At 39.0% G+C, this 14,575-nt stretch overlaps 2 protein-coding genes across 2 annotated transcripts; both read right to left on the bottom strand.

Annotated features, from left to right (window-relative positions):
• Positions 1-937: 937 nt before the first annotated feature.
• On the bottom strand, positions 938-1,972 carry LOC109563542 (trace amine-associated receptor 6-like). The gene has a single exon (XM_019966927.2). The coding sequence runs from the start codon at positions 1,964-1,966 to the stop codon at positions 938-940; it is 1,029 nt and encodes a 342-aa protein (XP_019822486.2). The 5' UTR covers positions 1,967-1,972.
• Positions 1,973-12,473: 10,501 nt separating this feature from the next.
• LOC109563545 (trace amine-associated receptor 7a-like) lies at positions 12,474-13,538 on the bottom strand. Its single transcript, XM_019966928.2, has one exon. It carries the CDS (start codon positions 13,503-13,505, stop codon positions 12,474-12,476), a length of 1,032 nt encoding a protein of 343 aa, XP_019822487.2. The 5' UTR covers positions 13,506-13,538.
• Positions 13,539-14,575: the final 1,037 nt, after the last annotated feature.

Raw genomic sequence — 14,575 nt, 5'->3', positions numbered from 1 at the left:
AGAAGATATGACCACCGTGTCAACCATTAGTTAAGAAATATATTTCTCTCAGATGCTCAAGGATGTTCACATCAGCAAGAAGGTAAAGTGTAAAGGTGATGCTACTGAAACTGAGGCACCGTTTCTCTTCCCCAGTTTAATAGGCCACTTTCAAGCACTGCATTTCATGTCACAGTTATTGGCAAACTCCCAATATATCACCAAATTAATTTCAAATTTTTCAAATTATCAATATGAAATTTATGATTATTTTGATATTAATTTTTGTATTTGATGAACTCTTCTTTAATATTGGCCAATTTGATAAGTTACATTGCAAAAAAAACCCCACAATAGCCCAGTGAAAGTCATCATAGAGAAGTTTTTGACAAGTTGGAAGTGAGTCAAAGTCTTTGTAAGGAAAAGAGGAAAAGAAATCAGGAAAAAGACATTTTCAGGTTACAAAGGGAAGAGTCAATGGAATAAAAAGAAAACAGAAGGAGGAATGTGTAAACTACATTCCACCTTTCACCTCTTGCTTGCAGGCATTCATTACTCACTCACCTTCAGTGTCAGCACCATCCTACTCAGGCCTTAGAAATGAAGTTATAAACTGAAAGGAAAGATCCTGTACTTGTTTTATTGTTTTTGCTAGTGGTTATTATATCTCTAACTGTAATATGCTATACTAACCTATACTATTCTACATTATTGGGGTACAGAGTGAGCTCCACTGTAGATAACAAATAGGGATTTAACATTTATGAGTCAAATAAATATTTTGGAGAAGCAACAGGAAGTGAGTATCCTAGAAAGACTGAAACATACTGACTTATCCAATTAAATTGGAAAAGCAATTTGTTTTCTTTGCAGTAACAGTCTTATTTGATTTTTAAAAATTCATTTCATTTGGAAAATGTAAAGATATCTTATACTTCCTCAATCCAATGGCTTACATTTATTCAGAGGACAAATTCATGCTCCCAGAACTATCCTTGAAAACCCGACCACTCACAATGACTTTGATGGCTTTCCTAAACCAAGGGTAAAATAAAGCATAGATCAAGGGGTTCATGGCTGAGTTGTAATAAGCACACCAACAGCAAGTCTCATAAATATAGGCCGGGGTTATGAAGCCCATAAAGGCATCAATTAATGAGTCAATACTGTATGGTAACCACGAAATCATGAATGCTATGACTGTGATACCCAGGGTTTTAGCTGCTTTTCTCTCTCTCTTGGCTACTCTGGATTTATAACTGTCTGATGATGAATCTGTTTTGCTGCCAGTATTTTCAATCTTTTTAGCCTGTTGTCTGGCCACAAGAAAAATATTACTATAGAGAATGATCATGACAAGGGTAGGTATAAAGAAGGACAGAAAATCTATCAATACCCAGTTTTGATTTACAACTGTCTGGCAACCTCCTGCACAGTTGAGGGCACTAGACAATTCCTCTAGCCCATTCTCATTGGCACCCGTGTAGAACACGGCACCACTGTAAGTAAGGGGCAGGATCCAGGAGATGCCGATGCATATGCATGATACAGACACCGTGAACTTGGTGGGATAGACCAGAGGGTCAGTAACAGCAATGTACCTGTCAATGGAGATGAAGCACAAGTGGAAGAGAGAAGAGTAACAAAATGCTGCATCAAAGCATGTGTGAAAAGTGCAGAAAGTTCTCCCAAAGTACCAGCAGCTCTCCACAGACCTGACCATGCTGAAGGGCATCACAGTCACTCCCACTAGAAAGTCTGCACAGGCCAGAGAAGCAATGAGACAATTGGTTGGTGAGTGCAGCTGCTTGAAATGAAGGATGGCAGTCATCACCAGGAAGTTTCCAAACACGGCCAGGACAGCCCCAAAGCCATACACCATGTACAGAATCACGCGGGATGCGGGTGAGTAGGGGGTCTTCACACAGGATCCGTTCAGGTGCTCATAGCAGAGCTGCACAGCTGCAGTGGGGGACGAGTTGCTCATGATCTGCCCTTTACATTCAGAGAATTCTGTCCTCAATTTCCACAGACTTTCAATGCTTCTGAGGGAAAAACATACAGTAGGATGCCTGAGGAAATTATCACATATTAGTACTATTGTTTTTCAATTTTCCTTTTTTTTTTTTTTTTTACTATAAATCTCAATTGTGTTCAATAGCAAAATAAAATACAAAAAATTACATTGGCCAAGATCACTAGGAGTTAGTTTTGACTAATGCTTAGTTTCCTTGATTTGGTAAAGTCTTAAATATTTTTAGGTGTTTACCTCCAGAGTTCCTCTTTTCAACAGGGTGTGATATGAGAACTAATTGTAGACAGAAAGCACCATCTCCTGTTAGGTTTATCTGCATTACTGCCTAAAGCACACAGTCCTTGCAGATAAATGAATGCCATCTATAGGAAAATCCCTAGATGGAATCCCTGTAGAGCAACGTGTGAAATTGGAAGATTGTTTTCAAGAGTGATTATTAAGACGGTTATTCTACAAAATGACTCCTCGCATTAAGTTAGGTTACTCATTACATTTCTACAAAAAAAAAAAAAAAGCCAAAGACTTTTTTTTCTTCTTAGACTTGAAAATTTCCCCTAATCTCACTTCTGTTGTGGACACTTTCTTGCATTTTTATTGTGAAGTAAGCCAGAAATAAAAACACCAATATAGTATACTAAGGCATATATGTGGAATTTAGAAAGATGGTAATAATAACCCTGTGTATGAGACGGCAAAAGAGACACTGATGTATAGAACAGTCTTATGGACTTTGTGGGAGAGGGAGAAGGTGGGAAGATTTGGGAGAATGGCATTGAAACATGCATAATATCATGTATGAAACGAGTTGCCAGTCCAGGTTCGATGCACGATACTGGATGCTTGGGGCTAGTGCACTGGGATGACCCAGAGGGATGGTATGGGGAGGGAGTAGGGAGGAGGGTTCAGGATGGGGAATACATGTATACCTGTGGCGGATTCTTTTCGATATTTGGCAAAACTAATACAATATTTTAGAGTTTAAAAATAAAATAAAATTTAAAAAAAAACAAACAAACAAAAATAAAAGAGGGTATGAGCAGTGACAGTGAATACTTGGCTTTTTTCTCCGGTTAAGAATCAGCTTTGCATCTTCACTGGACACCAACAAACAGAAAAAGGAACACACACTGTGAGCAACTTGCAATGAAAGCACTGAAAGCTCCATTCGTTGTATTTAGACACACCTTGCTTTCTGAGCTTCTGTTACAGTTAGCGCTGGCAGAGAGATCATTGTGTTCTTAGGGTATTGTCACTGGAAGCAGACTGCAATGTCTCTCCATCCATGTGAGAAATGGGTGTAAACCCCCCAAGTCCTGCTTCTGTGAGATACTCACAAACAGAAGACTTCCCATTCCCCTCTGCAGTGGGTTCCATGCTATCCCTGCCCCAACCTTTGCAAAAGATATGTCCTTGTTCTAACCCCCCAAATCAGATCTTCTTTGGAAAAGAGGCCTTCATGAATTTAATAAAGAAATCACCCTGTACTACAAAGAAGGGCATTAAATCTAAGAGCAGTGTCCTTCTAAGGGACAGAACTTGAGAAACAGGGAGAAGAGAGAAGATGGCTCTGTGAAAATGGAGGCAGAGAATGGAATGGTGCCACCAGAAACCAAGGAATGCTTGGAGGATCAGAAGCTGGAAGAGGTAGAGAATGACTCTCCCCAGAGCCATGGGAGGGGAGCATGGCCTGTCAATGCCTTGATTTCAGACTTTGGTTACAGGACTGTGAGAGAATACATTTCTGGAGAGAATAGTGCCGGCAAGATTGTGGTTGTTTGTTATGGCAGCCTGGGAAAGTAAGACACTCTCCTGGATGGTTTTCATTAGAATGGTTGGCAAGGAAGGAATTATAGCAAAGTATCAAAGGATGAAAATCAACACACTTCATTCAAAAAGCTGGATTTCATAGCTTTGAAGGCAAGTTGCAAACAATGAGAGTGTCTGTTGTCAGCCAATCAGCAGTCATAACCTGATACTGTAGGTATAATTATGTTCATTTTAAACAAAATATTTTTAGAGGAGTTTTAGGTTCAAAACAAAATTGTGTGGAAGGTACAGAAAATTTTAAATCCAGCTTGTACATCTGGAAGTTTTCGATTCATGTACCGTTGAAGCCTAGCTTGAAGGATTTTGAGCTTTACCTTGCTGGCATGTGCAATGAGAGAATTTGTGTATATGCACCACATCTTCCTTATCCATTCATTTATAGATAGACAGTAATGTTGCTTCCGTGTCCTGGCATTGGAAGCATGGAGTATTAACCACTGGACCACCAGGGTCTCCTTTCATTCTCCTCACTGTGCTGAGTGTCAGAACCACCACCCACCAAAAAGTCAGCCAAGGTCAGAGAGGTGATGAGGAACTGAGCTGGAGAGGACAGCTGTTTGGAATGAGGCCAGTGAGTAGAGCTGCTGGTACTTCAGAGAGCTTTATTATCAACTGATTATTTCGAAGAGATCTTTTGTTATTCTGCCATCTGTCATTGAGTTTGATTTCTACTCTTTATGCCATTTCTGAAAAAGTGATGAGCTACAATACATGAGTTTGGTATAAGCTATAGGGGGAGCCCACCTTCTAAGCTGGGAAGACAATGTCCCTGGAGAATGATTGTACAGAGGTTTGAATCAGAAAGTACCAAGGGTAAATCCTGGATATGTAATTGGACAGCTTACCTGAACTCTCCTGGAATCAGATTGCTCAGCTCTGATTTGGGAGTAATAATACCCACCATAAAGAGCTGTCTGAATAGAAGTAAGGTAGGAAAAGACTTAACTTATGCTTAAGTCCAATTAATTACTATATTACATTACCAATAATATAGAATAGTACAGGTTAGTATAGCATAGTAGAGTTAGAGATATAATAACCATTAGTAAAAATAATAAAACAAGTACAGGATCTTTCCTTCCAGTTTATAACTTCACTTCTAAGGACTGAGTAGAATGACGGTGCTGACACTGAAGGTGGGTAAGTGATGAACGCCTGTAAGCAAGAGGTGAAGGTAGAATGCCGTTGGCTTCCTAGAGCAAGTGAGCTGGAAAGACTGGTGTCAGTGATTAGATACCCAAATTGAAGGGATTTCAAGTACAGGTCCATATTCTAAAATTCTAAAATCTATAACATTGAAGTTTGTTTCTAATTAATTTGTTGACAAACACTTACATGAGGCTATTTCTAGTGTTAATTTCTTATCAGTCTATCTGAATATTCATGCAGATACATTAATACTGTTTTGACTATCTGAGTATTGATGAGGAAATAATGCATTGATGACAAGTGCTTCACACTCTCCACTGGTATATTCCAAATATTTAAGGGATAGGCCTTTTAAATGAAAAAGTAAAAGAGTCTGATTTCTATAAGTCCTAGGGGTTTCAGATAAAAGATTGTATCTAGTAAATTACAAGTCCTAAGTAAGGACAGAGGCAGGGTGGAGGTGATATTCTAGAAGGAGAGAATTTCTAGAAACTGTGAGGCAGATTAGTGCATGGTCAAGAGCACAGACTCTGGATCCAGTTGTCCTAGGATTGAATTCAGGCTTTCCCCAACTTCATAACTGGCCCAGGCCTCAGTATTTTCAGCTGTGAAATGGGGACGATAATTTTACCTTCAACAAAGAGTTAGTACGATGATTATTAGGGTTAGTATTGCTAAAGCACATGATTCAGTATTTAACAGAGCAAGTGTTCACAACTTTAAATGTTTTATATACATATATGTTTATGTATAAATATATGTATTATAGTTGTGGAGAGAATGATGAAGTGCTCAGAATTAACATTAAGAAGCAAAAAGGAAGAAGGGCCCTGTGCCCATGTTGACAATATTGGAGAGAGGCAAGACTGGTATAATCTGATGACCTTTGGGGGTTTCTGGGAGGTTGGAGGGTGACTGCTCCACCACCATGAGAAAGAATGCAAAGGATGCCCCCTCATTGCTCTGCTGTGAAAGAGTAGAGACCTCAGATGAAGACCAGGTTCCTAAAACGTGCACAGAACTGACACAGAAGGAACATGTTTGTAAAGTTAAATCTCAATATTTATTCTTTGTAATGTCTTTCGATCTTAATTCAGTTATGCTGAAATGCCAGTCTGGGGATCAGTGCCAGTGTGGGGGTCAGAGAATGAGAACAATAAGATGCGTGTCTCATATTGTTTGTTCAATTTACAGAACTGCACTTTATTCTTAAATAATCTATTTCTTCTATATTGATATTAAAACATACTTTTCTTCTGTGCTGCTACTACGGCTAAGTCACCTCAGTCGTCTCCGACTCTGTGCAACCCCATAGATGGCAGCCCACTAGGCTCCGCCGTCCCTGGGATTCTCCAGGCAAGAATACTGGAGTGGGTTGCCATTTCCTTCTCCAATGCATGAAAGTGAAAAGTGAAAGTGAAGTTGCTCAGTCGTGTCCGACTCCTAGCGACTCCATGGACTGCAGCCTACCAGGCTCCTCCGTCCATGGGATTTTCCAGGCAAGAGTACTGGAGTCGGGTGCCATTGCCTTCTCCTTTCTTCTGTGAAATTCAGGCAAAACATAAAGCTGTCCCTGCTACTGTTGCTGCTGCTGTCTATGATGTCCTGAGTTGGCAAAGTTTATGTTTGGCAACTATCTGTTGGTTCCTTGAATTTTTTTTTTTTTTACAAATTTTCTTGTTTCTGAAACCCAAGTTTCTAAGAACTACCATCCTGAGACATTAGTCTTTTTAATAACAAAGGTTGCATAGAATAACCCTAAAAATAAACCAAGGCAGCCTCTAGTCAATTCCAAACTTCTGAGACAGTGAAATCTCTTCCAATAAAAGCAGATATCGGAAAAATCAACTACATATATTAAAAAAATAAAATGCAAAAAAATAAAAAGCAATATCTAACATCGACTATAAAAGAGTTGTGCTGAGTCTTTCTATATTGTTTTTGCTACTCATCAAAACTTATTAGAGGAATCTATGCTATTTGCTACTCTAGTGTTTGACTCTCTCCTATATTCCACATACAGTGGGAGGTCCATCTTAGAGGTATTCATATGAAGAGCTGGTTATCTTCCTCTGAGGAGCACACATTTGGGGAGAGAGGGGCACACAGTATACCAAACAGATCATCAGAAAGCAGAAAGCAGTGTAACAGACAAATGAACAAAGTGGTTCCTGAGAAGGCAGGGGCTATGTAGATATACATTTACAACCTCTATTGTTCTCGCTTTTCATTCATGAAGAAATGAAGACACACGTTACCAGGTACTGCTGGGACTTCCCTAGTTGTCCAGTGGCTAAGACTCTCCATTCCCAATTCAGGGAGCCTGCTTTCAGTTCCTGGTTGGGGAATTAGATCCCACATGCTGCAACTAAGACCCGGTACAGTCAAATAAAATAAAATAAAATAAAATAAAAATAAAATTATAAAGTACTGTTAATATATGAGCTATTAAAGGAGCACATGATTTGCAAATATAATCATTCCTTATCATAATAATATATGATACCCATGAAAAAATTGTATGCAATTTGCAAATTCATAACACTCAGGTGCCTTGAAATGTTTTGAAAGTAGAAGTCTTGCTGTGGAGAAGCAGCTCAAAGGAACCAAATAGTTATTAATAGAAACAACAAGATTGTTTGTATTTGCTTGCCGTGCAGACCAATCCTGCTATAGAAATTAAGATGTAATTTATCTAAATGATCCTCCCTTCACCCTTAGAGGGGGAAACCTTATACAGTAAAATATATAATGAAGAAGTCTAGGTTGAAATGATATGTCACAGGAAATCAATTATTCCCACCAGTGTCCCCATATCTCCAAAGAATTTTGTTTAATCTTTCCTTTATGATGACAGAATTTTTCCTTTGACATAATTAGTACAAAGCGTGTTTTCATATTGTTCCCAGAAACTTGATGGCAGTGGCTGGGCCACAACAGGGGAGAAAATTTACTTACTGGTTATTTCATTTAATTTCTGACTCCCTGGATGTGAATACTGGCTGTGTGTGTGTGTGTGTGTGTGTGAACACTCAGCCACATCTCAGTCTTTGCGGTCCCATGGAATGCAGGCTGGCAGGTTCCTCTGTTCATGAAATTTTCCAGAATACCTGACTGGGTTGTCAGTCCTTACTCCAGGGGAGCTTCCTAACCCAGGGATCGAACCTGCATCTCTCGTGTCTCCTGCACTGGCAGGCAGATTATTTACCACTAGCACCACCTGGAAAGCCAGAATACTGGCTCTATTGTTTAACGGATATGCCACCTTGGGCATGAGACTCACTTCTTTATGCCCCAGGTTCCTCGTTTATGATGTAAAGTAATAATAATATAGTAACAATATTCCCTTGCACATGGAGTTGTTGTGAAGACTGAGTGGGGGAGGTAAGGCGGTCCCAAGTGCTCAATGAAAGATCCATAATTCAGACAGCACTCTTAGGGGTAGATGGTTTTTATCGTTGTACCCTGCCAGTTCCAAAGCTCACATGTTACACACCAGTAACACTCAGTAAGTGTTCGCTGACACAAAGGCCAATAGACTAGCCCGCATACAGCCAGAGTAAATTAAGAAGAGAAATGAGGGCAAGTGCTTGTTGTTTTCTTAATAAGAAAGTTCTAAAATATTTATAATTATAGACAGAATTGAATGTTGACCTAGGAAAGGAAGTGGTAAAACTAAATGTTTTGTCTAATATATGTGAAAGTCTACTAAAACAAAAGGAAGACAAGTATAAATGCATTAAACTAGATGTTAGAGTGCTTATTTGAATCCAGAAGCTTTATGACATTCAGCAGACTTTTAAACTTTGATTTTAGCTTTTTCATTTTTAAAACGAGGAAGTATGATTTCTCTATATCGTGTGGCACAGGATTAGAGAAAGTTACTGCACTGAAGAAGGCAAAGTGGTTGTCTGAGGAGGTTTCACAAATAGCTGATGAAAGAAGAGGAGTGAAGAGCAAAGGAGGAAAGGAAGGATATACCCAACTGAATGAAGACTTCCAGGAATATCAAAGAGAGATTAGAAGGCCTTTTAAAATGAACAACACAAAGAAATAGAGGAAAACAACAGACTGGGAAAGACTAGAGATCTCTTCAAGAAAACAGGAGATATCGAGGGAACATTTCATACAAGGATGGGCACGATAACGGACAGAAATTGTAAGGACCTAACAGAAGCAGAAGATATTAAAAAGAGGTGGCAAGAATACACAGAATAACTATATATAAAAGATCTTAATGACTCGGATTAACCATGATGGTGTGGTCACTCACCTAGAGCCAGGGATCCTGGAGTGAGAAGTCAACTGGGCCTTAGGAAGCATTACAAGGAACAAAGCTAGTGGAGGTGATGGAATTCCAGCTGAGCTATTTCAAATCCTTAAATATGATGCTGTGAATGTGCTGCACTCAATACGCCAACAAATTTGGATAACTCAGCAGTGGCCACAGGACTGGAAAAGGTCAGTTTTCAATACAATTCCAATAAAGGGCAATGCCAGAGAATGTTCAAACTACCATACAATTGTGTTCATTTAACATATTAATAAGGTTATGCTCAAAACACTTCAAGCGCGGCTTCAACAGTGAACCGAGAACTTCTGGATGTACAAACTGGACTTAGAAAAGGCAGAAGAACCAGAGAGCAAATTGTCAAAATTCACTGGATCACAGAGAAAGCAAAGAAATTCAAGAAAAGTATCTACTTTTCCTTCATTGATTTCAAAAAAGCCTTTGACTGTATAGTTCAACAAACTGTGGGAAATTATTAAAGAGATGGGAATATCATACCACCTTACCTGTCTCCTGAAAAATCTGTGTGCAGGACAAGAAGCAACAGTTAGAACCGGACATGGAACAAAGGACTGGTTCAAAATTGGGAAAGCAGAAAGACAAGCCTGTATATTGTTACTCTGCTTATTTAACTTATATTCAGAGTATATCTGAATGTACTGACATGTGTACATCTGGCATGTTAAATGCCAGAAGTGATAAACTGCAAACTGGAATCAAGATTTCTGAAAAAATGTCAATAACCTCAGACATGCAGGTGATACCATTCTAATGGCAGAAAGTAAAGAGGAACTACAGAGCCTCTGGATGAGGGTGAAAAAGAAGAGTGAAAAGCTGGCTTACAAGTCAACATTCAGAAAACTAAAATCATGGCATCTGGTTCCATCATTTCATGGCAAATAGAACAGGAAAAAAGCCAAAGCAGTGACAGATTTTATTTCTGGGGGGGCTCCCAAATCATTGCTGACAGTAACTACAGCCATGAAATTAGAAGATGCTTGCTCCTTGGAAGGAAAGCCATGATAAATCTAGACAGCATAATAAAAAGCAAAGACATAATTTTGCTGACAGAGGTTCGTAGAGTCAAAGCTATGGTTTTCCGGTAGTCATGTATGGATGTGACAGTTGGACCATAAAGAAGGTTGAGCACCAAAGAACTGATGCTTTCCAACTGTGGTGCCAGAGAAGACTCTTGAGAGTTCCTTGGACAGCAAGGAGATTAAACCAGTCAATCCTAAAGGAGATCAACCCTGAATATTCATTGGGAGGACTGATGTTAAAGCTGAAGCACCAATACTCCGGTCACTTGACGTGAAGTGAAAGTCGCTCAGTCGTGTCCGACTCTTTGCAACCCCATGGACTATAGAGTCGAGGAATTCTCTAGGCCAGAACACTGGAGTGGGTAGCCTTTCCCTTCTCCAGGGGATCTTCCCAATTCAGGGATCGAACCCAGGTCTCCTGCATTGCAGGAGGATTCTTATCCAGCTGAGCCACACCTGATGGGAAGAGCCAATTCATTGGAAAAAATCCTTATGCTAAGAGAGATTAAGGGTAGGAGGAGAGAGGGGTGACAGAGACAGAGGATGAGATGGTTAGTTAACATCATGGACTCAATGAACATGAATTTGAGCAAACTCTGGAAGATAGTGAAGGACAGGGAAGCTTGGTATGCTGCAGTCCATGGGGTTGCAACGAGTCAAACATGACTTAGTGACTGAGCAACAACAACGATTGCATTTTTGAAAGCAGTAAATCAAAATAAATTGATGATTTTCACTGTCAGAACTGAAGAGTTAAGGGTAAACTAATGCTAAGCAGTCTAGGGTGCCTTTAAATCATTTGTTTCATCTTTAACCATCAAGTAAAGATGGGAGAGTTTCTCATAAGTACATTAAATCATAGATAATACACAGTCTCAGGAAAGGTTTACCAATTTAAAGCATTTGTTAAATAATAGTCAGAAATGATGTCCCTAATATATGATTGATTTACATTAAATAAGAAATTAGAGAAATAAACAAGGATATTTTGAAATATATTCATCCCTGTCCCAATGATATGATTCTCTGATTTCTCAAACTTGATATCTGATTGCTACGAAATAAAATTAGAATAGAATCAAGAAATTTATTTAAAAAATTATTAAAATTACAGAAATACAGCATTCTCTAGTCTTAGTACCCAAAACAAGTCTCCATTTCTGAAAAGTTGACTGGCTTCTATACAATGTGAATTGCTTAACTTGTTCAGTTTCAAATTTGTGGGTTATATAAAATGCATTTATCAGCCTCTGTCTGTCATCTTTTTATATCCTTCATTTCAGTTCTGTATTTTTTGGAACATATTTGTAATTTGGGCTTTCATGTATATCACTGAAAATCCTTATAAATAATCTTTGGAACAATGCAAAAGTGAACAAAACAGAAGGCTAATTTAACATAAAGTACAATAAAAAATGACAATGTTAAAAACTCGTGCATGCTATAAACATGTTAACTGGTAAAATTTATAAAGTCAGCCAAAATTTTATGAGCAGACAATCACCAGGAAGTAGCCCACTCAACAAATGAATGCTATTTATAACATCAATTACCTTTCCCATAGCAAATAATTCGACAGATATTATAGTCAATATATTTATCTCTGGGTTGATTTTATCCGACTCCGACATTATGTTTCTGGACTCACAAATCTGAACACTTGACAGGGCAGAGTCACTACTTTGCCCTCCCTGAGCCAGAATACTTTTAAGTATTGTAATAGTAATTAAATAAATATTTCACAGGAAAAAAGAGAAGCTATAACCAAGGATTAAACTATTATAAAGTAATAAAGGGAGGATTTAGAATAACAAAACATTGCAGTTTCTATCTTTTACATTTTCTCAAGAATGCTACAAGGAAGGGATTAATAACTAGAGATGTATAGTGAAGATCAGAGACAAGTAGCAACCCAAGATCAATGTTAAAATGCCACATTTCTGGCTCCAAGGTCATGCTGTTTCCATAACAACCAGGTTTTTATGTTATATTGACCAAAGAATGATGAAACTGAATTTAAGTCTTCAGGTCATATTGGAAGCCTAATTTATTCTTTTACTTTACAAGATCTTGCATGTATATGGTTACATTTTCTACCCAATGGAGTGTTCACGGTGAATCTATATTCAATTCCTCCATCTAAAATATGGACTTAGCCAGAAAATAAATTTACTGTCAAGGAATTCGCTCTCAAGACTTTGCCAGTGACAATGAGTTTGATGGCTTTTCGAAACCAAGGATAAAAGAAAGCATAAATCAAGGGGTTCATAGCTGAGTTATAATAAGCAATCCAAACCAGTATTTCATAAACATATGTGGGAGTGATGAAACCTAGGAAGGCATCAATGATGGCATCCAGGAAGTAAGGCAGCCAGGAGACCAGAAACGCTAGCACTGCGACGCCCAGTGTTCTTGCTGCCTTTCTCTCCCTCTTGGCCACTCTGTCTTGGAAGCTGTCTGAGCATCTCCCAGTCTTGTTGTTCAGACTCTCAATTTTTCTAGCCTGCTGTTTAGCAATGAGGAAAATCTTGGAGTAAAGAACTATCATCACAAGGGTGCGGATGAAAAATAATAGAAAATTCACCAATACCCAACTCTGATTCACTGCAATTTGACAGCCTCCCACACAGGTGAGCGCACTTACTAGATCCTCCAGTCTAGCTGCATTTGCTCCTGTGCCAAAAAAGGAAAAAGAATAAATAATCGAAAAGAGCCAGGAGAAGGCAATACACATACCAGAAACAGACTCAGTGAACCTGGTTGGATAGACCAGGGGGTCAGTGACAGCAATGTACCTGTCCAGAGAGATAAAGCACAAGTGGTAGATGGAAGCATAACAGAATGACCCATCAAAACAAGTGTGAAATTTACAGTAACTTTCCCCAAAGTACCAGCAGCTCTCCACGGACCTCACTGTGCTGAATGGCATCACAGTCACTACCACCAAGAAGTCAGCACAGGCCAGAGAAGCAATCAAGAAGTTGGTAGGAGAATGCAGCTGCTTGAAGTGGAGATTGGAAATCATCACCAGGAGATTTCCAAATACAGCCAGCACAGCTCCAAAGATGAACACTGTGTACAGGATGAGGCGGGGGCCTGGTGAGTAGGGGGTTTTCACACAGGATCCGTTCAGGTGCTCGTAGCAGAGCTGCACAGCTGCAGCAGAAGGAGACGCACTGCTCATGATTCTCTGGTTTGCTGGAAACCTGTCACCCTCTGTGGCCCAGGATGTCATTCCAGTTTTCAGAATGTCCTTAAAGAAAAGATAAATACAATGTCAGCACTTGCCAGTGTATTCTGTCTTTAATTCCTTGTAAATGCAAATCTTCACTTGTATGTTTAGAAAGTGATTCATATCCTCATCTTGTAAAATGATCACTTCCAAATGAATAAGCAGGTAATTTTCAACATTACATAAAATGCTGTTGATTTAAATTTTTAAAAAATCTTACCTAGTTTTTCATATTAAAGGAGACGTTGTCTTCAAGAAGCTTTTACAGGATACATGTCCGAATGCCACATTTTATTAGCATTATTTTCCTAATTTATCAAAGCAAAGATAATGACCCAAACACTCCCTCCCCTCAGGAATGTAACTAAACAATTTCAATCTCCAAAGCCCTTAAAATTGAATCCCCATAAGTTCAAGGTGCTTAGAAAGAAAATTAAATAACAATTATGTTTATGCTAAAATAAGTTTATGCCCTACTAATTTCCTGATGACACTTTAGCTTTTCATGGAACAGAATAGTGCCTATTCTTTAAAATCTTTGAGTGGAATTTGAAAGTCATATTATTTGCTATTATTAAATACTACCTTTTCACTTTTTTTAAAACCTTTTATCGGAGAAGGCAATGGCACCCTACTCCATTACTCTTGCCTGGAAAATCCCATGGATGGAGGAGCCTGGTAGGCTGCAGTCCATGGGGTCGCTAAGAGTCGGACACAACTGAGCGACTTCACTTTCACTTTTTCATTTTCATGCATTGGAGAAGGAAATGGCAACCCACTCCAGTGTTCTTGCCTGGAGAATCCCAGGGGCAGGAGAGCCTGGTGGGCTGACGTCTATGGGGTCACACAGAGTCGGACACGACTGAAGTGACTTAGCAGCAGCAGTAGCAGAACCTTTTATGTATATGATTTCTGTGTTGAATGTCACTAGAACTCTTTCAAATAAACTCTTTATCCCTACCAGTGTTGATTTGTGTTAAAAAAATTAAATGTGTGGGCTCAGTTGCTCAGTCACGCAGTCG

This window comes from Bos indicus, chromosome 9 (genome assembly GCF_029378745.1).
Source record: "Bos indicus isolate NIAB-ARS_2022 breed Sahiwal x Tharparkar chromosome 9, NIAB-ARS_B.indTharparkar_mat_pri_1.0, whole genome shotgun sequence".
Classification (NCBI taxonomy): domain Eukaryota; kingdom Metazoa; phylum Chordata; class Mammalia; order Artiodactyla; family Bovidae; genus Bos; species Bos indicus.
The sequence above is the reverse complement of the archived record's forward strand: the minus strand, read 5'-3'. Positions and strand labels throughout refer to the sequence as shown.